The sequence below is a fragment of the Desmodus rotundus genome, chromosome 10 (assembly GCF_022682495.2).
Source record: "Desmodus rotundus isolate HL8 chromosome 10, HLdesRot8A.1, whole genome shotgun sequence".
Classification (NCBI taxonomy): Eukaryota; Metazoa; Chordata; class Mammalia; order Chiroptera; family Phyllostomidae; genus Desmodus; species Desmodus rotundus.
In genome coordinates, this window is record NC_071396.1 from 67,182,163 (window position 1) to 67,206,514 (window position 24,352).

General features: G+C 39.6%; 1 protein-coding gene across 2 annotated transcripts in view; it reads right to left on the minus strand.

Annotated features, from left to right (window-relative positions):
• Nucleotides 1-24,352, minus strand: part of PTPRM (protein tyrosine phosphatase receptor type M) — a 788,021-nt gene that overhangs the window by 133,253 nt on the left and 630,416 nt on the right. For both annotated transcript variants that reach the window (XM_045187759.2, XM_024580360.4), the window contains 3 exons: nucleotides 22,988-23,139; nucleotides 19,008-19,082; nucleotides 13,919-14,106 (listed from right to left, as the gene is read on the minus strand). In XM_045187759.2, coding sequence (XP_045043694.1) covers nucleotides 13,919-14,106; nucleotides 19,008-19,082; nucleotides 22,988-23,139 — 415 coding nt within the window. The remainder of the gene's footprint in view (nucleotides 1-13,918; nucleotides 14,107-19,007; nucleotides 19,083-22,987; nucleotides 23,140-24,352) is intronic.

Below are 24,352 nucleotides of genomic sequence, written 5' to 3' on the forward strand. Positions count from 1 at the left end.
AAATTGAAAACTTATTTGAACAAATAATGAAGGAGAACTTCCCCAATCTGGCAAAGGAAATAGACTTTCGGGGAGTCCAGGAAGCTCAGAGAGTCCCAAAGAAGCTGGACCCAAGGAGGAACACACCAAGGCACATCATAATTACATTACCCAAGATTAAACGCAAGGACCTACACCCAAGATTGCTCTATCCAGCAAAGCTATCATTTAGAATGGAAGGGAAGATAAAGTGCTTCTCAGATAAGGTCAAGTTAAAGAAGTTCATCATCACCAAGCCCTTATTATATGAAATGTTAAAGGGACTTACCTAAGAAAAAGAAGATCAAAAATATGAACAGTAAAAATGACAGCAAACTCACAGTTATTAATGACCACACCTAAAACAAAAACAAGAGCAAACTAGGCAAACAACTAGAACAGGAACAGAACCATAGAGATGGAGATCACATGGAGGGTTGTCAATAGGGGAGTGGGAGGGGGAGAGGGGGGAAAGGTACAGAGAATAAGTAGCATAGATGATAGGTGGAAAATAGACAGGGGGAGGGTAAAAATAGTGTAGGAAATGTAGAAGCCAAAGAACTTATAAGTATGACCCATGGACATGAACTATAGGGGGGGAATGTGGGAGGGAGGGGGTGGGCAGGATGGAGTGGAGTGAGGGGGGGGAAATGGGACAACTGTAATAGCATAATTAATAAATATATTTAAAAAAGAAAAAATTCCTATGACTATATTAACTAAAAATTAAGAAAAACTAGACATCCAGAATAGTCCTGCATTTATTAAAAATTAGTAATTAAAAATTTTATGATGGAACTGCCCGATCTAGCCAGTTTTACAGGCAAGTTCCAAAGATAATTTGAATTGCACATGAACTCTTTTGAGAGGTAAGAAAAAGTACAGAATGCTATTCATTCATTTTAAAAAGTAGATATACTTTTCATTCTAAAATGAGAAAATGGAAATGTGAAGATAATTAAGAGACTAGTCATTCATACGCATAGGTGCAAAGATCATTAGTGACCACTATTCAGCAACATCTGATGTATCCTATCTAAGTTAGGCTTATCTCAGGAATGAAGGCTTGGTTCAATATTAGAATATCGATTATATTAATTAACTGACCATGCCACCATATTAAGAAGAGAAATGAAATCACTAGTTTGTATAACAATAAATGCTGAAAATCATTCTATCATATTTATTATCTACCCATGGTAAATAATATTAATAAACCAGGAATGAAAGAGAATATCCTTAACCTAACAACAAGTAATTGTTAATCATTAAAGTCCTTTCTCTAAAAATCAAGAACAAAACAATGATGCTTGCCACTCTAAGGTTTATTCAGTGTTGTCCTGAAGGTTCCAGTCAGCTTTATAAACAAGAAAAAATAAATTGCACAAGGATTAAAAAGAAACAAAACAGTCATTAATGAGAATTGACATGATTGCTCCAGAGCAAATTCCAGAAAAATCTCCAGAAAAATGGTTGAGATAAAGACTGCTAAAAAATGGTCCTGGACAGAGGGGCAATACGTAAAAAATAATAGTGGGTATATATGTATACATACTCTATGTACCTGCAATAAAAAGAAAATATAACTTTAAAAGATTATTGCCATAACAAAAAAGTACACATAACTAAAGGATGTACAAGATTTTATGAAGAACATTTTGAAACTTTATTGAAAAATATAAAAGAAGGTCCAAATAAATGGAAGCAGGAACCATGAACAAATAGGAAGATCCAATATTACCAAGAAGTAATTCTCTCAAGTTTTATAAATGGATCCCATGCAATTCCAAACAAAATTACTCAGTTTTTCATGAAGCTGACTGTATGGAATGTACACATTTTCTGAGTAAACGGTGATTCTAAATTATGGAAGCATAAAGCCTAAGGACAGTCAACATATTTCTAAAGAGAAGCAGGGCAGGCTACAGAAGAGGTCATACAAGTACGTAAGAGACATTAATAACTAGTTAAAAAAAAGAGGCAAAGCACATGAACAATACAGAAAAGAAAATTTTCCCATGGCCAGTGTACATATGGAAACATGTCTAGTTTCAAATGGAACAATAATGAGATACTCTTTTTTCACCTATTAAACTAGCAAAGACTAAAAAAAACAAAACAAAACAATGCTGATTTTAGTACCAGTGTGTTGAGATGAGCATTCTCGGGGAGAGAGTTGATGGCAAATGTGAATTGGTATCTTTCTGGAAAGCAAGTGGTCAACATGCATAAAGAACCTTAAGCATCTTATACATTTTGAACCAGTAATTCCACCTCTTGAAATCCATCCATAGAAAATAATGAATGTAAATTCAAAGAATTATTCTTAGCAGTGTCCACAGCAAAGACATAGAAAACACTAATGATATAATATTATGAAGATGCTAATGCATTAACATATTGGATGGAAACTTACTGAAAATTGGTAACAAGTTTGTGGATGATTTTATTTTTCTTTATAGTTTGCTTAAAATTTTCAAGTTTCTTTAAAAAATTATGTATTGCTTTTAAAGTAAAACAACAATAAATCAGGACTTGCAAACCTTAAAAAGAATATTTTGTTACTTTCTATCCTTACAACTGTTTCTCATTATTAAAATAGAGAAAAAAATAAAAGCAAGCATTCTCATTAGGCAGATAAATTATGTTAATTGGATTTATAGTATATTCTCTTCATGTTTTAAGAAGTAAGCTTAAAATATACTTAGTAATCAGCCAAGTATAATATTTAGGCCATAAAATTGGCAAGGAACTCAAATGCATAACTACCTAAAGCTTATAAATACAATACATATAAAAATATATGCTATATATTTATAATTAGCAATGGATACATTGTAATTATTGAATATCTCTTACATAATTTCCCTGAAGTAAGCAGATAAAAGGTTTTCCATGTGTCCCTAAAGGGCGACAGTAGAAGATAAAGGGGATGAAGGAACTTTTTAAATTGTTAAGATATTGAATACTGATGAATTCCACTATGATATAAAACTACTTCTACTTCAGAAGATTCAATAGAAGAAACTGAAAAAGTCAGCATATTCTCTTTCTTTTCAGTGACACAACAGGTCAAAAAGATTATGGGCTCAGATTCAATATTATTTTCATCTGAATAATACATGTGACAATAATGTGAATTTATACACTATAAAATATTAAATAAATCAAGTAATTTGAAACATTTAACCCATATATTTCCTTATTATTTATGGTCCGTAAAAACTGGGACAGTGGGGATTAGAGAGGTAATGGAACTATGATCATAAACACATTTCAGACACTTGAGGGCTTGGTACAAATATGTATTAATTTCATTCCCATATCCTCTCGACTCAGAGTTCCCAGTGTTTGGAGATGGGGTGGGGGTTAGAAGGGAGAAAGGGATGGGTTGAAATGGGGAGGAGAGAGGAGGAAAAGATAAAAAGGACAGGAATCACCTCATTGAGAAATGCCGAACAAACTCAAAACTGCAAGAGGAAGCCAGAGAACTGCCTGTGGGTCTCAGCGACGGTCTCCACGCAGCAGTGCTCACCATCCACCAGAAAGCATCCCGTCCAGGGAACCATGTCAGCCAAACAGGGAGGCTGGCATCGCTGAGGTGACAGCACCACCAGTATCAGACACATTTAGTGAGCACGTGGTCCTCACGACTGACTGAGATGCTTCAGTGAAGTTGAGTGATTTGCTCAGGGGTCCAGTGTTAGGGTCTCAGCAGGGACTCTTTGGTGACACAACAGGTCAAAGACTTGGGATCCAAGTCCTCTGATTAATCTATTGTCCTTTCTACTATACAACACTATTGTTTGGGGAAAATAATCGACTTTTCAATTGGTTATTTTTTGTATCAGTTATTCGAAGTTTAAACATATTACCTTGGCTCTGCCAGGAGGCCAGAAATCTAGTTAACGCGATAAAATTAACAGAGGGTATCCTGTTATCATAGGTAACAGAGATCCAGGTAACATAACAGTCACCATTCCAGAGTGATCTTTTAGAAAACCTTGGCTTTCACCCACAACTCAAACTCACACATTCATTTTTCTCCCTTCTCCTCCTTTTCTCCCTAAACTGGGTCGCCTGGCAGTAGTAATCCAGGGACGTGGCATATAGAATCTACGCACTCAAGAGCTGTATCTTGATTTTAGCTTATAACTGGTCCTGGTGGGTTTTGATGAGTCAGGTTGGCGGATATCTGCAGAATGATTTTCCTTCATCTCTCGACAATGCAAAACCAGAGCAGGAGAAGAGCAATGTCGGAATGACCTTGCTTTCAGAGCTGGGGACTGAGCAAGGTTAATGGGCAGCACCTGCTGCAGCTGAGATGTTAAAACACACCAGAGCTGGCACTGTCAATGGGGCCACAAGGGCTGGGTGGGTCTTCTGCCAAAGGAGAGAACAATTCAAAGCAAACAAAACCACACAGAGGAAAAATAACACTCTCGCCATGAAATCACAAGTCAAATCAATAAAACACAAGGTTAATTTCTATAGGTCTATATCCCTGTGGTGTTGTATAGGAAATGATGTGTGTTGGAAGAACATGGACTTTAGAGTCAATATATTATGAAATAAATTCTACTATTCCATAGTGGGATGGCCTTGGACAAGTTACTTACATTTGGAGTCATTTCCTCATCTGCAAAATGGGTATGATGATAATGCAATAGCCTGTGGCTAGAAATACATCTCTGTGTGTGCGTGTATCCTTGTCCAGTGCTGACAGATTAGGTGTTAGACAAAGGTAGGTACCATCAACATCATCATCAAAATTGTAGGAGCCAATTAGGCGCAAAGTATTTAGTAGGAGCAAGGTATTCCTCAACACCTTGCTTCCCATTAAAATATGTCTGTGATAACACAAATTACCTTTGTGAGCCTTGAAACTGTATGATGATATACAGTCTCTCCCTTGGAATAGTGCACTGAGTTCCACCTAAATAATTCTCTATTATTTTTATTAGCAGTTACATAACAAATTTAAAGCAAACATGGATTACAAATATTTATCCTGAAATTTTTAAATATATGGTTGGCATTCAATGGGTAAAATGATCAGACAGAACCACATCCATTCTTGCTATTTTAAAATGATCAGCATTGGTAAGGTTCAAGTTGGTCAGCAGAGTTGCTTCTACTGCTTAGGTGCCACTAACTCACTTGAGCTCTCCCGTTCATCTGTACCATTCTGAACATACATATTTCCTAGCTCTACCTATCTTTAACTTCATTCCCATTTCTAGAGGGTATGTATGTTTAAATACACAGAAATCAATTCAGCAAATATAAAGTAACTTAACAGTGTTTGTCAAATATCTATTGAATCAGTTAATCAATATATATAGCCTACTATATTATCAGTTAATATACTGCCTACTGAATTATAAATTAATGCATTGCCCATTGTATTATCAATTAATATATTATCTACTGTATTATCAATTAATGTACTGTCCACTGTACCATCAATTAACATGTCTACTATATTATCATTAATATATTTATTGTCCACTGTATTGTCAATTAATATGTTGCCTACTATGTTATTCAAACACAGAGCTATGAAACTGTGAAGGGAATGGTGATTCCTGACTGGGAGATCAGGGAAAGCTTCAGGAGGAGGTGATATGTGAGTTGGATCTGAATGGACTTAGCAAGTGAAGAAGGAGCTAGAAGTCACCCTAGGCAGAGCCATAACATGAAGCACAGCTCAGAGACAATAAGGTGTTTGGAGTGTGAGAGATGGAGAGTAATTCAGAAGAGCTAGACCCCAAGGCACATGGTGGAAAGTAGCTGTAATTTAAACAAAAGCCCGGAATACGGGCTGAGCTCACATCACGGAGGACTGAGTATGCCATGCATAAGAGTTTCTTATTTTTGGAAGGATCCACAGCAGATATTTGAGCATGAGTCGAATGTGATAACGTCTGAGCTTTACAAAGAAAATTGGGTGCAGAGTGGAGGACAGATTTGAAGAGGGAGACTAAATGTCGAGAGATCAATTAGGGGACTCTTACAATGGTACAGGCCAGAGATGAGGGCTAGGCGAGTGGGATCTGAGAGGAAGGGATGGAACTAAAAATGGAGGGTAGAGAAAGTAGTTAGGACTTGTGACCTGCTGGTACAGAGGTGAGGGAGAGGGAATGACAACTCCTCCGAAACTTGCTAGACCACATTTGTGGGAGGTGACACCATCCAAGTGATTCCAGACACTTGTGAGGTCAGCAGGTGTTAGGACACTGGCACATTTACAGTCCCTTCTGGGCCGGGCCCTGTGGCTGATGGCATCTGACACTAAAACCCTGTGAGCAAATGGGAAAAGTGCTTAACTCCCCCAGTGCAGGAAAAATTCTAATAACCAGCTTCAAAATAAAAACCAGACAGTCGACTAGAAGTGTCTCGCACAAATTGGAAACTGTCTACCTCATCAGAACTGTCGTCATGAACTATCATCAGAACGAGGATGGAGAGTCACAGAAAATAACATTTTTGGATCAAATTTTCTGAAGTTTGAGCTTATACATGATATTATCAGGGTCATGGGCAAAAGGAAATTGGATTTAAAAAGAAACAGCTAACACCTAAGAGGTCCTGAAAGCTACCACGACAAAATGGAGCAAGTAACAAATTAAACAGACTCTTATATTTGTAGTTCAGAAAAAAGTAAACCGAGTATTCGTGGTATAATCAACCTTCTCTATTGCACTGTTTCAAAACATGCAGAAACTTTTATTTACAAGAAAGTATCACATACACTTGACTTGTCCCAAATAGCTTGAAGAAACCTCAAAATATCAGGAGTTTTTATCATTTTGTTATGGACCTGGCTCTGCATCACCATGATAGTTACAGGAAAAAACATGTCAAAACTCACTTGGCTGCTATGGCCATTGGAGGCGCAGCTGTTGTGATTCTTAATGCATTTACAGTGCTGCCAGTGCTCCCCCCAACTCCCCATCTTTAGCTTCAGTGGCTTTGTTTTGCGTCCTGTGGGACAGAAAATAACCTGCACTGATTGTGGCAATTGATCGACTCGGCTGGTGCCTGAGAATGTGAACTGGGAACTGAAAAGCACATCTGAAAAGTGTGTGGGCTGCAGGTGAGCTGAAGGTCCCTCTGCCCCGGCTGTGTCAGGCAGTGGTTCTGTAAGATATGAACCACAAAGTAACTTTTATTCTACCTACCCTGCCCCTTTTTTCAAAACTCAACAGAGGGGCTGACGTGCTCTGCTTTTAAAACTTTTCCAAAAGTACATGCAATTCTCCCCCTGCCAGCTAACCTCCCACAGGGCAGAGACAGGCGCCTGGGGCCTCTGCTCTGTGCTCTGCTGCCAGCCCGCTGAGATCGGGTCCTGTCTTCCCAGCCGAGGCCTGTCCTGTCCAAGGGCATCTGAAAGGGGAACTGTTAACGGCAACCTCCTCAGAGAAGAGGTGGTTTTCAGGGAGTGGGGTTTTTTTTTTTTTTTTTTAAGGTTTTACTGGCTTCCCCAGAGTGGGAGGCAAGTAAATAAAAAATACATTTTAGAGGCCAAGTGAGATGTTTTAACGATAATTCCTTCTTAACTTCACACAACTTTGTCAAATATATAGCAGTCCCTCCCTTATCCATGGTTTACTTTCCACAGTTTCAGTTACCTGTGGTCAACCATGGTCCAAAAATATTAAATGGGAAATTACAGAAATAAACAATTCATAAGTTTTAAGTTGCACGCTGTTCTCGGTAGTGTGCTGAAATCACACACATTCCGCCCCATCCCGCCTGGGCATGAGTCATTCCTTTGCGCAGCGTCTCCAGGCTGGGCACGCCCCTGCGCATTAGTCGCTTGGTAGCCACGTTGGTGATCACAGGCAGTACTGCTGTGCTGGTGTCCAAGCAACCCTTATTTTACTTAACGGTGGCCCCACAGACGTTCATATACTTTTTATTACAGTATATTTTAGAATTGTTCTATAGTTATTGTTGCTAATTTCTTACTGTGCCTAATTTATAAATTAAACTTTATCGTAGGTATGATGTATAGGAAAAAAACCTGGTATATAAAGTGGTACTCTCCACAGTATCAGGCATCCACTGGGGTCTCGGAATGTATCCCTTGTGGATAAGGGGGGACTCCTGTAGACAAAGGCATTGAATATAACATTGTGCTTCCATTTAACAAAATCAGCTGTTTTACTTAGAAAACAGGGGAAAGGATGAGAAGGCAAAATATATGTACAACTCATACATTACAAAAAAGATCTACAAGGAGCTGTAAAAGACATGTTTAAAGAAAATCAGATTCCTTAGAAAAAATGCACAGTTGTACTTAAGCCTGAAGATTTTGGCATAATGTCTTCAATTCCTCAGTTTAAATTTAGCTAAAAAACAATCTTCACATTCAATTACAAAGTTAATCACCATTGTTTGTACCATGGAGATATATTACACAGGATAAAAATAGGTGGGGTAGAAAAGATGATGTTTTTCTAAATATATTTATATAATACATATTTATATGTTATTTAGATACACACATACATACTTTTTGAGAGTAGAATGCCAAAAGTTACTTAGGTTTATAAGTTTCAGCTTTAGTAATTGGAAAATGAACTTTTGTGCCCCAGAGTGTTACTGATTATTAGCTAATGAAACAGTTACGTCTGTGTTTTTCTGGATCCCTACCTGTGAGTAGTTTTAAATTGTTGTCCTTCCTTTATCTTAATTTTACAATGATATCAAAGTACAGTCTTTCTGAATCACATGACTACTTTTGTACTGAAGGTTAATCTCTTTCTGCTTAGATCCCTAGAAATGTAGGATGAATTAAAACAAAACAAAACAAAACAAAACCCAAAACCAAGGACCAAAGAAGGCCTTAGGGGCCCTAGAGAGGGGGAAAAACTCACTCTCCAACCCTGCAGGGCCACCAGGGAGGTGGGGCCCGCTCCCGGCCCACTACCCATGGCAGTGTGGGGCATGTCAGCTCTAACGCTGCAGGAGCAGTGAGAAGTGGCGGGCTCAGGACACCCAGGACGGACTTGTGGGTTCAGGGCGGAGCTACGGTGTCATGGCAATCTCCCTTTTGATTTAGGCCCAGAAGTCTGTAAGGAAGGACAACTCAGTCGTACATGGTTCCCCTTGAGTGCAGCTACCTCCTTTTCTCATGTTTGGTAAACCCACAGATTTCCCCGCAGGAGTTACCCCAGACCACTCTGCTTGCTGGGAGAAAGAACCAGCTCCTCTTGTGCAGCAAGCTTGCCCTTTCTATTTGGTCTTTCTCCAGAGACCCTCATCTACTCTCCACAGACGACATGCCATTTTCTATTCAATTCAGCATGTTTATTTTTTTATTGTGATTCACGTTTGAGTTTCCTTTGAATCAAATTACGGCATTTCCCTGGTGAGAGGTGCCATGTGACGATCTTGTTAGAACAAAGTCAAATACAAAATATGCACTGAGGGCTGCTCTGTCTCATCCCCACCACATGTGTCCCCTTTGTTTGGACACACTTCTGTCACGTACTTGAGTGGTAATGAATCCTCCCAGTGTTTAAGCCAATTTTCAGACATATTGTCTTGAAAAAGATAAAGATGAATTGGTTTAAACCCTGTTGACAGAGAAAAAGTCACTGTTTCAAAACTATTTTACAACTAGATGGCTGGTTTCCCCAACATAACATACCTGGATTGAAGAAAACCAGAGAGACCGCCAGGATGATTACACGGAGTCACAGCAGCAACTGGGACTTTCTTGACATGTAACCCCAGATAAGGTTCAGTCTTCAGCCAGTGTCTAAGCCAAGCACCACGCCGCAGCGGTTTTGAACAAGCAGAGAGCAAGGCAGTTCACGGTATACTTCCTCAGTGGTACATTTGCCCTCTGCCCTTTTCTTTTTTGGGTACTGATTATTTTTTTTTTCAATCAATTAATTCCTCTGTGTCTTGTACAAATAATGTTTAAAAACTAAGCAGTTTCCACTAAACAGATCTGCATCCCAGTACAGGTACGAGACTCATGTTATCTGTGTCTTTCTTCCCTTCCTGTGGCTTCCAGAATGACGTCCTAACTCTTTGATAAGACATACAGGGCCCTTCGTGATGGAGCCCTGGCATCCGCACCTGCCAGCCCCTCCTAGGATTCAGGCTAATGTCCCAGTGCACCCTGCTCTCTTTTGTATCTATCTGAAATCTGCCCTCTTTCACCCTCTCATCAATTCCTGCCCATCCTTCAAGGAAAAAGTCATCCTTGCCCAGTACTGCACCTCAGGCTGGCTCAGGTGCCCCCAGTGGCCTTAAGGGCACCACTGCAAAGTTCTCTTGTGGGGTTTAACCCCCTTCAGGCACTATGTGGCTGCTTCCTCCTTCAGAGTGAGTTTCCCGAGGGCAGGGCACCCAGCAGTGCCAGACGCACGGCACACCGTTAATGCTGTCTGGTGGATTAAGTACAACTTATGAAATTAAACTTTCCCTAAAGCCTGCCTTGCTGAAAATACCAGTAGAACCTTTTCTTAAAAGAATACTGTGTGGTCTCCAGTTACACCACTCCTTAGGACTTTCCTAACAGATATGAAAATAGTGTTAGCAATGAAAGGTAATAGCATATATTTAAATATACTATTTTCTAACACCTTAAATCTCATCCACAGAATCAAACCTACCTACTTATGTAAGTTCCTTTGTAATGGGGACTTTTGATGACATATGATATGTAGTAAGGAAACTACCTAGCCCTAGAGCTAAAGTGAAAACGTACTGAGCCCTTTCCTCAGAGTGCTGAACACGAGAAGTGAGAGCTGTGCTGAACTGCAGCCGACACCGTTTCCCGATAAAGAACGCCCTGTAAACCTCCGTTCTCGGATCTTATACGGGCTGAGGCAAAAATAGGTTTACAATTGTGAGTAGATAAAACACAACTTATTATTGTACTAGTATTTATCATTGTATTATTTTCCATACGAACAACTGTAAGCCTACTTTTGCCCCACTCTGTATTAGTATTTTTCTCTTTTACTAGTTAACACTTCAACTGAATGTCAGATACAAGTCTAGCACTTAAGACGCATTAAGTGGGTTAATCCTCATGAGGTTGATACCATAGATATTCCATTTTACAGATGGCCCAGAGAGGTTAGATAACTTGTGCAAGGTCACACAGCAAGTGGTAGGAAGGAGAGTTGAGTTGCAATACAGGCAGTCTGGAGCCAGGGCCTGTGCTCGACACCACGGCTTCGCAGCATTTGCCCTGAGAGATTCACACTACGGCAGGGAGCACAGCACTCCTGACTCTTGGTGCAGGTTAGAGGGACAGATGCGTACCTCATGATTCAAAGAAGTACCTTCGGGTAGAGTTCTAAAAGCCATGCGAAGTTAAAAAACTAACTGTGCTATGACTTTCCAGATTCACACTAGAATAAATATTCCCTGGGGTTAGAGAACGTGGAGCAGAGTATATGTAGCCTGGGACCTATCAGTGCTCCTGTAATTCCCAGCAGCTTGGCTGTGCCTCTAGAAAAGATATGGGCATGTAGTTCAGCGACACACGCAGGCAAGGATGCCAAAGGTACGACCCAGGCTTGAGGCGACTCACAGCTTAATAGGCCTCCCCTTCTCCCTGCTGCCACTGCGGGGGTTTACCCACATACCAGCACCACTCCTCAGTCCCATCACTCGGTCCCACCACGGTCCTCCTGCCAAAAGCAGCACCCTACCCCCGGGGAGGGGCATTTCATTTTCTGAAAATTATTCAGTGCTGCGATTATTATTAAGAAAAGTTTCTATTTCATATTTTCCCCAATAGTACCTTCTTATTTGTTCCTACTTTCCTCTCTAGTATATGTTCTTTTTTTCATTCTTTCTTTTTCTTTTTTAAAAACTGATAATGGCTTTGGTGTTTAAAAGTACTAACTTTTCCCCCAGCTTTATGAAGATATAATTGGTATATAACATGTAAGTTTAAGGTGTATAATGTGATGATTACATACACTTATATATATTTCTTTTAAGTAGTCCTCTCTAATTCACTGAGTAGCTAGATGAGAAAAAGAGTATTTTGGTTCACAGCCCGTGCTCAATCCACTGAGCTACACCAGCCAGGGCAGAAAAAGAGCATTTTGAAATGTAATTAATTAACATTTTATTTCAAAGTATAACAACTCATTGAATCATCAATTATAATATGCTTAAAATGAGTATAAATTATTTCATTTTGCAACTACAGGTCATATTTCTGCAGGATACCACGAACAAGAAATATTTTATGCACACTTTCAAATATGTATCATCTAGAGTGTGTTACAGGAAGTTCCAAGGTAAGTATTTTGAAATAATCCATGGAAAATTAGAATCAGGTTATATTATGAATTGTTATTTAAGCCTATAACTAATCTTTCTGACATTAATATCTTTAATGAACATTTGAGCAATATCTGCATTCAGAATATTGGATAGAACTCAGACATCACCTCTATTCACTAGGCTTCTATTTTCTCAGTAACCTAATTTTGTCTTTCATAAGATATTAATGCTTTTGGAAGTCTTACTCTTAATCCTATTAATTCCTATGCTAGCTTTTTAAAGTGCATGAGGAAATATGGAAAGGCAGTCAATTTCACTGAGTTATAAAGTGCTAAAGGTAAATCTAAAATAATTGCTACATAAGAATTTCAGGGTTGCTAAAATGCAGAACTTCATCTGAAAATATTTCCATGGACTTAAATCAAACCCTTGGGCGCTGGTGTGAATTAGTTTCCTTGGCTTTGCTCTTCTGAAGAGAAGTCCATTGGCAACACAGGAGAATGCACATGTCAGCAACGGGTGTGTCTGTGTCTGTGTTGGACCAAAGATCTTGTCTTAAAAGAAGACTAGCCATCACAGTGCATGTCTCTCGCTGTTCTGATGAATCTGGCCATTAAGCTCAGAAATGGAACTAAACCTAAGACAACGCAGCATGTGGGACCTAAAATGAAGTATCATGAGTATTCCCTAGGAGGAGAAAGAAGCAGTTTGAAAGTTGTAGGCTTTGTAGATGGTAGGAACTGATTTCAAAAATACTCTTATTACAGACAAGATGTTTTCCACCTGTGAGCTAGTCGGGTAGATACACGACCAGAAATACATTCTAAGATTTAAAAAAGCCACATATCTATATAATCCTACTTTTACTATAAGCATGCTACTTTATCTTTAGCAATGACTGTGAACTAATTTTGATAAGGTAAAAAGAGAAACCTGCTCCTCCCACTCATACACTCACATCACGTGAGCTTCTTTGAATCAGATTTCTTTAAATGAATTCACTCTTTTCAGTTCTTGAATGACTTTCCAAAAGAATTAGCTAATGACAGGAAGTGAAAGAGATGAGCCCTACATTTTGCATAGGGTAAGAGAATATTGCCGTTCCTGGGATGCCCTGAAAGCTGTCTGCACGAGATCCCAGGACAATGACACACTCTCTGGTTTGGAAGGACATAACAGCTGTAACAACTATGACACTAGCCAGTCCCTCTGATCTCCATCCACCCCATGACATCACTGGTTGGTCTATAATTGTTTTAAGTGGATAGTCTCTTCCTGAGATAACTACTACAAAATTATTAGGATTTAACATCATACTTAATTACAGGAAAAGCCAACAAAGTGATCAACAGTGAGGAAGAGAGCCTGGTAGGGCTCTGTTTTCATTGCGTATTAAGCAGAATAAGGGAAAAGGTGAAGTGGCTCTCCTTTTTCCGTTTAACATATGTTAGCTTCCTGGTAATAGATCTTACCTCCAGATGACAATGGAGCCATGGCTGCAATGCCTGGTCTCTTTCTGGTGGCCCCCATGGGGCCCCACTGGCTGGCAGGGTCAGTTGTGAGTACAGTTCCTGGCATGATGCACAGGAAGGCTGAGAAGGGGCCCTGGAGCCAAGCCCATGCCTACCTCGTATTCCTCCTTGAAGCCGTAGCCCTCGGCACACTTCATCTGCGTGATGTGTTGAAGCAGGTCTGCTACCCGGATGGCGGGGTGAAGCTGCCCCGTCTGGTAGGGCACGTCGGCCGGCTCACGCTTCTTGTACGTGTGGGACTGCACCAAGCTGCTGGTGTCACTGGCCATCGTGTGGGTTTCGTCTAGGAAAAGAAAGCATGGAGAAAGTGAGGGCCAACCAGCAGGCTGTGTTGAAATCACTGAGAATGCTAAGACCTTGCTGCTGACATCCCCTCAACCTACAGCTGCAATAATCCCTATGATGGCTTAGCGGAAAAGAAGTTAAATGTTTAGAAATTTACATGGGATTGGCAATACTGATAGGAATGAGGCAGGGATCTTGGTTTTTACAAAGCAGTCCAAACGATATATTGCTTTCACAAAGCTGGTTGATAAGAATCCTTTAGCCTTTGGGTGCTAAAGTTCATAGAAGTTTCTGTCTGAAACTTCATCAAGGCCTGGTAGAAAACCAGTCTTGTATTTCTTCCAAAGAGTAGTTAACTAATTTTTATGATGAACTGAATAAACTGTACAAATGTTCTGTGAGCAAAACAAAAGTGCACAGGATGGTTTGGCTTGTGTAGCTAGCGATGGGAATGTGGACTCGATAGATAAAATCCAAGAAAAGAGGAAAAATAAAAGGGAACTTGGTTTGATGAGTCACTTTGCATGCTCCAGTATCAGAAAGCTTGACAAAATATTGTGGACTAACACATCACACATGGAATGTTCTACAGGAGCTAACATGCAGGCCAACACAGAGCAGAGCCAGCTGGCTTCGTCGGGATCTACAGAAGAGACACACACTCCCACTCCCTCCACACCTTCTCCATGGGGTGATGGGGGAACTTACCATTTATTGGCACTTTTAAGAAGATACATATCAGGAGAAAAGAGGAGAAAAAGGAAACAGGGCATAAGCAATAGTACTGTGTGAATAATTACAGGTAGTTTTTATTTTGTGCTTTAATTTTACGGTTAAAGTTTTCCATACAAAGGTGATCAGAGGACAAAGCCTCGATTTTCCCATCAGGTTGGGATGGAGGTGCTAAGTGCTCTATAACAAAAAGGAGGTTAAAATAGTGTCATAATTGTTTTTCACCCCTCATGAACCGAGTAATGACTAAATAAGTCTTATTTGTATTTGACACATCTTATTTGAATTTCTTGAACAAGTCAACCAAATTGTACTATAAAATTAATATTAAAATTTGGTCCAATAAACCTAAAGAGGCTGTCTTTTAATGGAAGACTACTAGTAAATTAGATTAATGAACTGCAGAAACCGTAGCTATTAAAAATGTCTTATGTAGTAAAGTGCTATTAGATTAAGAGTTCCACATTCTACAGCTTAACTCATTATCATGGTGAATCCCTTTAGCTGTTTTATGATTGAGGACATGTCTCATGAAAATATAATGTAAAGTCACTTAAAATGAAGATATTAAATCAAAATTGATTTCAGGTATAAAGAATTAAAACACATAAGGACAGATTTGTTCAATTTTTAAAAAAATTACCAGGTTGTTTATCAACAGGGGACTCAGCTCTGGGGTTTGTTTTTAAACTAAGAAGTTCAGGTCCAAAGGGAATTTACTTCAAGGGTGCTTGGTTAGCTGTGCCTGGTTCTGAAACCTCACTTGTATCTGCATCGCAAAGCACCTGGGGATGCATGGTATGAAAGGTGGCACACAAGTGTATAGCTATGTCGCTGTTGCTGAAATGGCACCTGGATCACTACAAGGTGGCTAAAGACACAAAGACAAAATAAAAAGGGTGGTAAGTTGATTTTTATGGTTTTTTTTTCATTTGGAATTGCTTTGAAATTTAGAAATCCTATGCTCCCATTTTATTAGAACAGTCACAAATAAACTGGGAAATTTTCACATCAGATGTGCTTGCTCGCAACCGTCCCACTCAGAAAGTGGGGTACAGGATCGCCACTGAAGGACTGAGTCCAGCGAGCTTGTGGCTACTCCAGTAGGAAGTTCTGTTCTTTGTACTAAAATAAATGGAACATTAATTAGTTTCCCCCCTGTGCCTCTCTGGTTCCCTTAGTTCTGTACCGTTTGGGATGAATGTAAGTAAATGCCCTCCATTGGGGACTGACTTTCTAAACTTCCCCTAAATGAAGCATCTGGGCCTGTTATACGGATACACTAGCACCTGAGCACGCTCCGATCCAGGGCTAGGCATTCCTGGAAGTTTTAACCACATGGAAGCTGCAACCACTGTCACCATTGTATGTATCATCTTCTGCTGCATTGTGACACCTTGGCCTCATTACTAGTGTGGACGTGTCCTAAAGCATTCAAACACTACTTAGACTAAGAAAAGAGTACTATTATCCAGCACTTAGGTTATCAAAGAGGGAACAGAAAGTTTCTTGTGCAGTACCTGTTATGAAATTGGGTCACCTTACTAGTAGAATTTCTTGATTCCACCCAAATTAGTAATTAATTAGTTTCCTCTAATTTCTTAAAAAAATAATTATTATGGATAAAACATATTATTATCATTAATTTGCTATATTTCTTAAAAATTACCCACCAACATTTTTGAATTAAAAATTATGCATCAGAGGAAATCAGAAATAATGCTTCTCATTAACAGTTCTGATGGTCTTCTAAGAACTGCAAATGAATTCTATCTTATTCTTTAATAAACTATCTTGACTTTAGCCAACTAAAAAACTCTTGAATTGGAATAAATGCCATGTTTTTGAGGCCAGGGAAGATCCATCCATCCATCCATCCATCCATCCATCCATCCATCCTCCCATTCATATATCTATTTTTTGCAAGAATATAATGTAAAGCCATACTAAAGCTCTGTACACTAGCACCTTAGCCTGTGAGAATAAAGGTGGAGGGATTAGAGTATTTAATTGTGCCAAGCTCTGAGTCACAATAAATATTTCTTCTTAAATTATAATAGCACTATTTTCAAAAAGTTCCAGAGGGGATATACAGCTTATTTTCTTTCCAGGTTCAAGTAATAACCTCACTAATCCTTAGTACACAATATATAGATTCACATTTGCACCAAATAATGGGGAAAGAACAGTTTCCAATCACCACCATTTGCTATGTTGGTACACATACAACAAGACATGATAACAGTTATTTGTTTATCTGGCTGACTTATTTTTCCACAATGTACATCATTTTTGCTCCTTGAATTGTCTGTTCAAATGATTCTCTCTCAGTAAAGAAGCCTAAACAACTTTAAAAGATGTCATTAGTGTTCATAATAACCAAGCAGCAACTTTAAAAAATGGTATTTGTTTAATAAGCTTGTCTAAATCCTGCTGTGAAACCTGAACATTTTGTTCCCTCTGACAATGCGCGCCTTGGCCCTCTCCACTCACAGCTCCCCCGAGGTCAGAACATCTACTAGAAGAACGAGGGAATGAATGCCATCGCACACAAAGGAATTGCAAATCTTTGCCTAGCAAAAGATTCTGCAAATGTCATCTGCAGGTAGATTGCATTGTTCAGGAGCCTGAGATTAGCCTGAGCTCCTCACTTATGAAAAGAATAAAAATGCACCTTTTTCTCCTTATAGTTAATATTAAAAGGTGAGAACTTTAGTGGGTTTTGTAAACCATCAAAATGGTACAAATTCAAAAATTTTGACTTATGTCCATTCTTAAATTTCTAAGTTCATTTTTTCCTCAAGCAATGAATTTGCTTAAGCTCAGACAACACCATAAGAAAAAAATCACCCTCTACAAAGATTGTAACAACTTAGAGAAAAGAGAAGCACAGGGGGAAAAATTATGTTGCAAAGATATAAACCCTTGTAAAGAGAATTAGAAGGCTGAAGTCATACAGCTGAGGATGGAGCTCTGGCTACAAGGAATTGTTATAGACCTCGAGGTCCTTTGTGTGAGGCTCCCTGTCGGAAAGGTTAGTGGCAGAAAGAACACAGCCGGGACACACTCAGGTTATATGTGCATCGCAAATGCAATAGCAGCTCATGCTTGTTTCGTGATGCCATTTCTCCCCACCTTCTTATACCAGACAAACAGGATTTTTTTTCTTTAACTCCCCACTGGGAACATTTAATACTTTCAATGCATTCTGCCCCACATTTTATTTCTAACTTTTTATTTCATTTCTAGTGACATCTGACACATAATTCACTATGTTATTATAAAGTGCCATCTTGTCATTTTGCTGTTGGAAACATCAGCTCCTTTGAGATTCTCCTGTGTCAACAGACACTTTGGAATGTGGGGGTGCCCTGAGTGTCTCCAAGGAGGGGTTAGGAGGGCAAAACTCCATTGTTATCATTTTTCTGCATAACATTAGGCATAATTAGAAAAATGCTATTTTCGAAAGTGAAGTTTTTAATGCCTAGCAGTAAGTGAAAATAACAAGCTATTTTCACTTTTACTACTGACACATTGGACAGAATTCAGCTCTTAGAAGCACACAGCTGAGTGATTACATACTGTGTTTTTTCCAGGGATCAGACCTGCCTTTAAATTTGGAACATAGAAAGGGAGAACACTGGAGCTGAGATTGTTCATTTGAACTTTCTGGTATCATTCCCAACATGCATGAGGCAAATCCTTCCTACCAATGGAGACTGTTTGGAGAAAGTCTTTTTATTACCTATGCCCCCAATTTCTAATCCCCGCCCCAGGCCACCCACTCCCCCAACCCCACGTCCTGCTTGCAATCACTGCATCATACAAAATTAAAACCTCAGTCTCCTGCAGAGTGGCTACTGACTCTCTAAATTACTCCTGCAATAAACTATGATAAAGGGAAATGTTCTCACCTAAAATTGCAGTTGGCACAAATGGGTCTGTCATACATCATAAGCAGGTCAGTGCAGAGAAAGTAAAAAGAGAAAGAACAGTAAATGATTGATGAAAGCCCCCCAGTATTCCCATAGAAAGCCATTGAAAGCATTGGGTTATAAGACGTCAAACACATTAAGCTCCGAAAGCATCATGGGCAGCAAAGTGAGCACTGATTGAATCAGATTGCTAAGGCTTGTGAAAAGGTGAAACAATGGAAAAATCTGTTACCTGGGTAATAGGAATTAGGCACTGACGTACTCAGTGTATTTGTTTTCATTGTAAAGGACGACGGTGAAGACACGGCTGCAAATAAGAGAAAGGCTAGTCAGTGGTTGTAGAGAGGCGACCGTACCTGCAGACGCGGCACTCGGAGATCTCCCCCAGGGCCCCCACGCTGGGTAGACTTGACTGAGGAGACATCAGAGGTTTCCTGAAGTCTACGTGGTAAACAGTACCACTCCCACCGTCTCTGGGGAGCTACTGACCCTTTTGAGAACGAGCACCTTTTTATCACTTAAAAGATTTTCTTATCCCACGAATGAAGGAAAAAACCAATAATCACAGTTGCCATTTTGGATCAAGAAATTCATGAGACTCTATTTTGACTTCTAGCCTTTACTTGTAAATTCTAGGATCCTGCTGAACTGATTTTTCACACCCTAGAGTATGATCATGTGTCTACACGTGCTTTCTGTAGTTTGCAAAATCCTCTCCTTCCTTATATTTTGGATACTCAGAGAATTTCCCACAATGCTATGACCTGGTTTATGAAAAATAAAGGCGATGTTTCATGTGTACTATATTTAAGATGAAATCTGCATGTCTACATATTGTTCTATTGCCCTTTCAATCCTTATCAAATGCTTATTATTATTTGAACTCTTCCTCTGAAAGACTCAGGGTTTAACTATCACATCTTCTCTTCCTCTCTGTTATTAAGAAGAAAGTTAATCCCATCCAATTTATCCAATTCCACTGAAAGTAGGTATTTCCAATTTTTAAAGTAATTTGTTGACTCTCTTCAACAACTTAATTGATTAGTGCTTTAAAAACACTCTAATTTCATTAAAGTGTACGAATAAATAATTTGAATGTGCTCAGGCAGATTTAATGTTAGTCTACATTTTAACTCCTCTGATGTAGGTACATGATTTATTCGATGCTGAGTTTCTGACCCAGTTACATCACTGTATTGTGGGAACCACTACCAAATCCCAATGGATATTGTATATTCTCTTATTCCGATGACATGTTAATATATTTAGCTCTCCTGGAGAAGTTCCTTTAGGACAGTGTGTTACCTGTGTTTATGTTTTTAGAGTGTAGAGTTAGTGAATAACAGAGCAAGAAACACAACCCAGGCTGCCTATTATTTATAAGCTGTTTTTCTAAAATACAAAAGTATTTATAATACATATTTATGGTAAGCTGCCAGGAAAAAAGAGAGCAATTGATGAAAATAAGAACAAAAAACCTGAATACCTATAAAATATGCCAAGATCAGCAAGAATACTACCCATTACCTGCAGATGTTTTTATGTGGTTGGTAAAAATGCGCAAAGCGGATATAAAATAACTACCATATTTTTCGGACCATAAGATGCACCTAGGTTTTAGAGGAGGAAAATAGGGGAAAAAACCCCCACTCCACCACATACCCCACCCCACCACCCCTGCGAGCCAGGTAAGCTACATTTGGACTATAAGATGCACCCCCATTTTCCTCCCAAATTTGAGGGGGGAAGTGCGTCTTATGGTCTGAAAAATATGGTATGTTTATTTTCACCTTTTAAAAAAAGGTATTTTTAATACTTGTTTTTTAATATAAAAATGGAACCCATTCCCACTATCGATACCTATTTTCCCCCTTTTTTATGTACAACTCCCATTTGCTTCGATGAGTAGATTCTATATGCTTGTGCTTATTTTAAAATTCTTCAACCTCACTTTTCGTTCTCTCATTTCTAAAAGCTACTCTACTCCCAACTGCTAGCACTTTCTTCCAACCCTAAAAGATCTCCAACATTCTCAGATTTGTAACAGGCTTGGGGCTGGAAGCTCGGTGGTGTAAGGAACATTTTCCCTCCCTCAGGAATTGCTCTCTTATTTCAGAGGCACTAAGAAAGCATTGTGATAGTTTACCACTGGGGCCACTGATAGATGGGATTTGATGAGACCTACTCGTTGTTCAAAGAGTGGGAAGCAAAAGGGATGCTCTGCGTCTCCTGTATTGGCTGCATTGGTGGGAGGCAAAAAGGAATGGCCCACAGTAGGACAGTCAGCCGGAAGCCGACGCTGGCCGCTGCAGCAGTCCTCCTTGCATGAGTGTTACTGGATTTCCGTAGATACATTCAGTTTTTTAAAAAGTAACTGTCAAATTAAATTTCTTGTCCAGAGGCAAATATCTCCCTGTTGTTCAAACTTCAAAAGCCCAGATACTACTAATGTAGGTCTCTGCTCTTTGGGCAGATAATTCCAAGCAAATTTATTTGTGAGGAATTTTACCATGAAATAGAAAATTTGGAACATTAATGGGTTATCCTGCAGAGTGAGAACATATATCTGCGTGGTCCTTTACATACTGCCATTCAAGAAATAACCGCAACGACAGAAATTCTAACCTGGTGCGTGGTGGGAAGGACTCCTCCCAGCCCAACCCACAGCAAATGCACCCTGAACTGAAAAATATAGTATGTAGTTTGTGGTGTCCCGAGGCACCACAGATTCTCTCACCTACATTGAAAATGAGAGGAAAGGGCTAAGAACAATGACCAAGGATGATGAGTGCTGGGCTGCCCACTGGGCTCACAGCTGTGTCTGCTGAACTGTTGCTCCACCCGGCTAGTTATGCATGCAGAATAAATAGATGTAGCACTTCTGGTAGGAACAGGTGGACAACGGTAGACTCTACAAACAGAAAGAAGTAGATAACTGAACTCTACGAACATTTGTGGAATGTAGGAGAAAAGCAAGGCACAGGAGAAGGCGCAGGCAGTGACCACGTGGTAGTTGGAGAGAGGAGGAGTGGATGGGGAGAGCTGCAGAATCAGAACAGGCCCAAGGGTGGTCAGGACACAAGCACACACTGTCCACTCTGGTATCTGCCCTCTCCCCACAGAGAGCAGATTTCTGTACTTCTCAGCCTTTACACTTTTTAAAAATCCTTACTTGAGGGTACAGTGTATTGATTTTAGAGAGAGAAGAAAGGAGAGAGAAAGAGAAAGAAACATCGATGTGAGAGAGGAATATCAATCAGCTATCTCTTACACATACACCAACCAGGGATTGAACCTGCAACCTACGTATGTGCCCTGAATGGGAATCGAACCCTTGACTTTTTGGTGTATGAGATGACACTCCAACCAGGGCTTTCACATTTTCTATTGGTAACTGTGAGAGTGAACTTTTATGCCATCCCTTGCTGTTCTACATCCTCTTTACGCAGCCAGGGTGAGCAGCAGTCTGTGGCATGAATGTCACATGATAAAGAAAACTCTGACCTTGAACCCAGCTGGGCTGTGAACCACAGAGTCAGACATACAGCATGGGATTTACTTCTGATCTCTGAGAAGATCACCAGGGACACAACAACTGCTCTTTTTGTATTTCATATAACTAGTGTGATTGTTAGTTTAAAATTATGCCTTGTACCTGGATCACGGGTGGTAGTATGGGAAGGTATCAGCTGAACTCGGTTTACCCACCTGGTGTGAAATATAAGACTTGTGAAGTGGAAGTACAGTTTAACTTATTAATTGCCACGGATAGCCCTGTAATAAAGGCAGAACCTGTCAGCTAGACAAATACACAATTAACTTGTTACTGCCATTTAGTGAACTGTTTTATAACAGGCTTCCCTTGTGTAATTCCACACCTGGCTAGCTTACAAACAGGATCTAAACAACAAAATGATGAGAGGCAGGTGCCTTCTTGGAGAGGGCAGAAGCCTTTGTGTTGTTGCTAAGTGTTACAGAAACATAACTGTGGCTTCCTGTCTTCTCTGACATGGCCCCATCAGCTTTACAATATCATCTCACCTAAACAACCTGTGCACATGGAGAAGTTCCCAGGACTGTTTGAAGGGACTGGAGAAACCAATGAGATGTAAGAATTCCCTAGGGAGTATTTTTGTTTTTACTTCCCCAGTACTACCTGGAATTCTGGAAAACCAGAGAGATGTATTAGAATCCAAGAAAACACGCACTTACATCTGCCATTCAGATTGTGCGTGTCCATGAATGAGAACGCCTCGTCGCAGTTTGTGCCTTGCTCGGCATAGCTCTTGTCCATGGAGTTCACCATCACAGTCATCTCCTGCCGGGTGCTGCTCATTGTCTCCTTCCGCTTCTTGGCTAGTTTCCTTGGGACAAAGAGTTCATTATGTAGGCATGCATATGAATAGAAAATTTGGCATTGACATGTGTATTGACAAATAATCAGGAATAACTTCTAATGAATTAATCGTATTCATCCATAACATTGATTTACTGTGATTGCAAGGTATCAGCTGCACAGACGGAGATGAAAATGATCCACTGTGTATCCTCACATATAGCCACAGCGATATTAGGAATGTACAGCCTAAAACATTAGCTTCTGTTCTTGCTCCTATCAGCTAAATTAAAAAGGACAATGATCATTTTAATTTAATACAAATAGAATCATTTTCTATTTACTGATATGCTTCTAGTTATTTTTACTAAAGTATTTTTCTATCTCCATAACCAGTGGCAAAGAGTAGATCCCCCTAGTAAATATTTGCCAAACAAAACTCTCACAATCTAACGAAGAATCTAAGAGGCACATGGCAGAACTAAAGAGGAAAGCGAGGAGAGGAGTGCATGAAGGGAGCATGCTGTGAAACGGAGCCTGCGCCGGACAGGGGAGCTCAGGTCTCGGGAGCACGGGAGGGGCATGTCCTGAATTCTTGGACGGCTATGACATGGAACCAAATCCCAAATGAACCCAAATTAGTTCCCTATGGAGGTCTATCCACAGAGCAGAAGATGAAAAAGAAACCTCAAGCTATTGGCTACCCTGGAAAGTTTAGCAGAGGAGTAAGTCTCCTCATTGCCCGACTCAGTAGGAAAGGATGTAAAAGGCGGAGAAAGGCAGAGATTTCCAGTTCTTTTGGAGACATGGTTTAACACTGGCATCTACACCGAAAGCTCATAAACCAAAAGCTCATAAACCAAAGTTACAGATACCTGGGCAAAAGCCATAAACCTAAGGGAAACTGACATTCAAATAAACAGATAAAACACATTTTTTTATAGCTGTTGCTACCGGGAGTAGTTTTATGCATGCAAGACAGACAAGAATAGAATTAGAGATGCTTAAGTAGAAGGTATAACGTAAGAAGGTTTAAGAGAACCGTGACATAATAATGCCTAAAATATTCTGTCCTAAAATATTCTAATTCTGCCTATGCACCTAGCAATATTTACAAAAGAAAATGGCAGGTATTTCAAGTAAATCATCTTGACTCTGATTGACTAGGTCATAGCAGAATTTAAAATAAACCACATAATCAAAATCACCCCCATATTAGGTGATAGCTAATGCAATGTAAG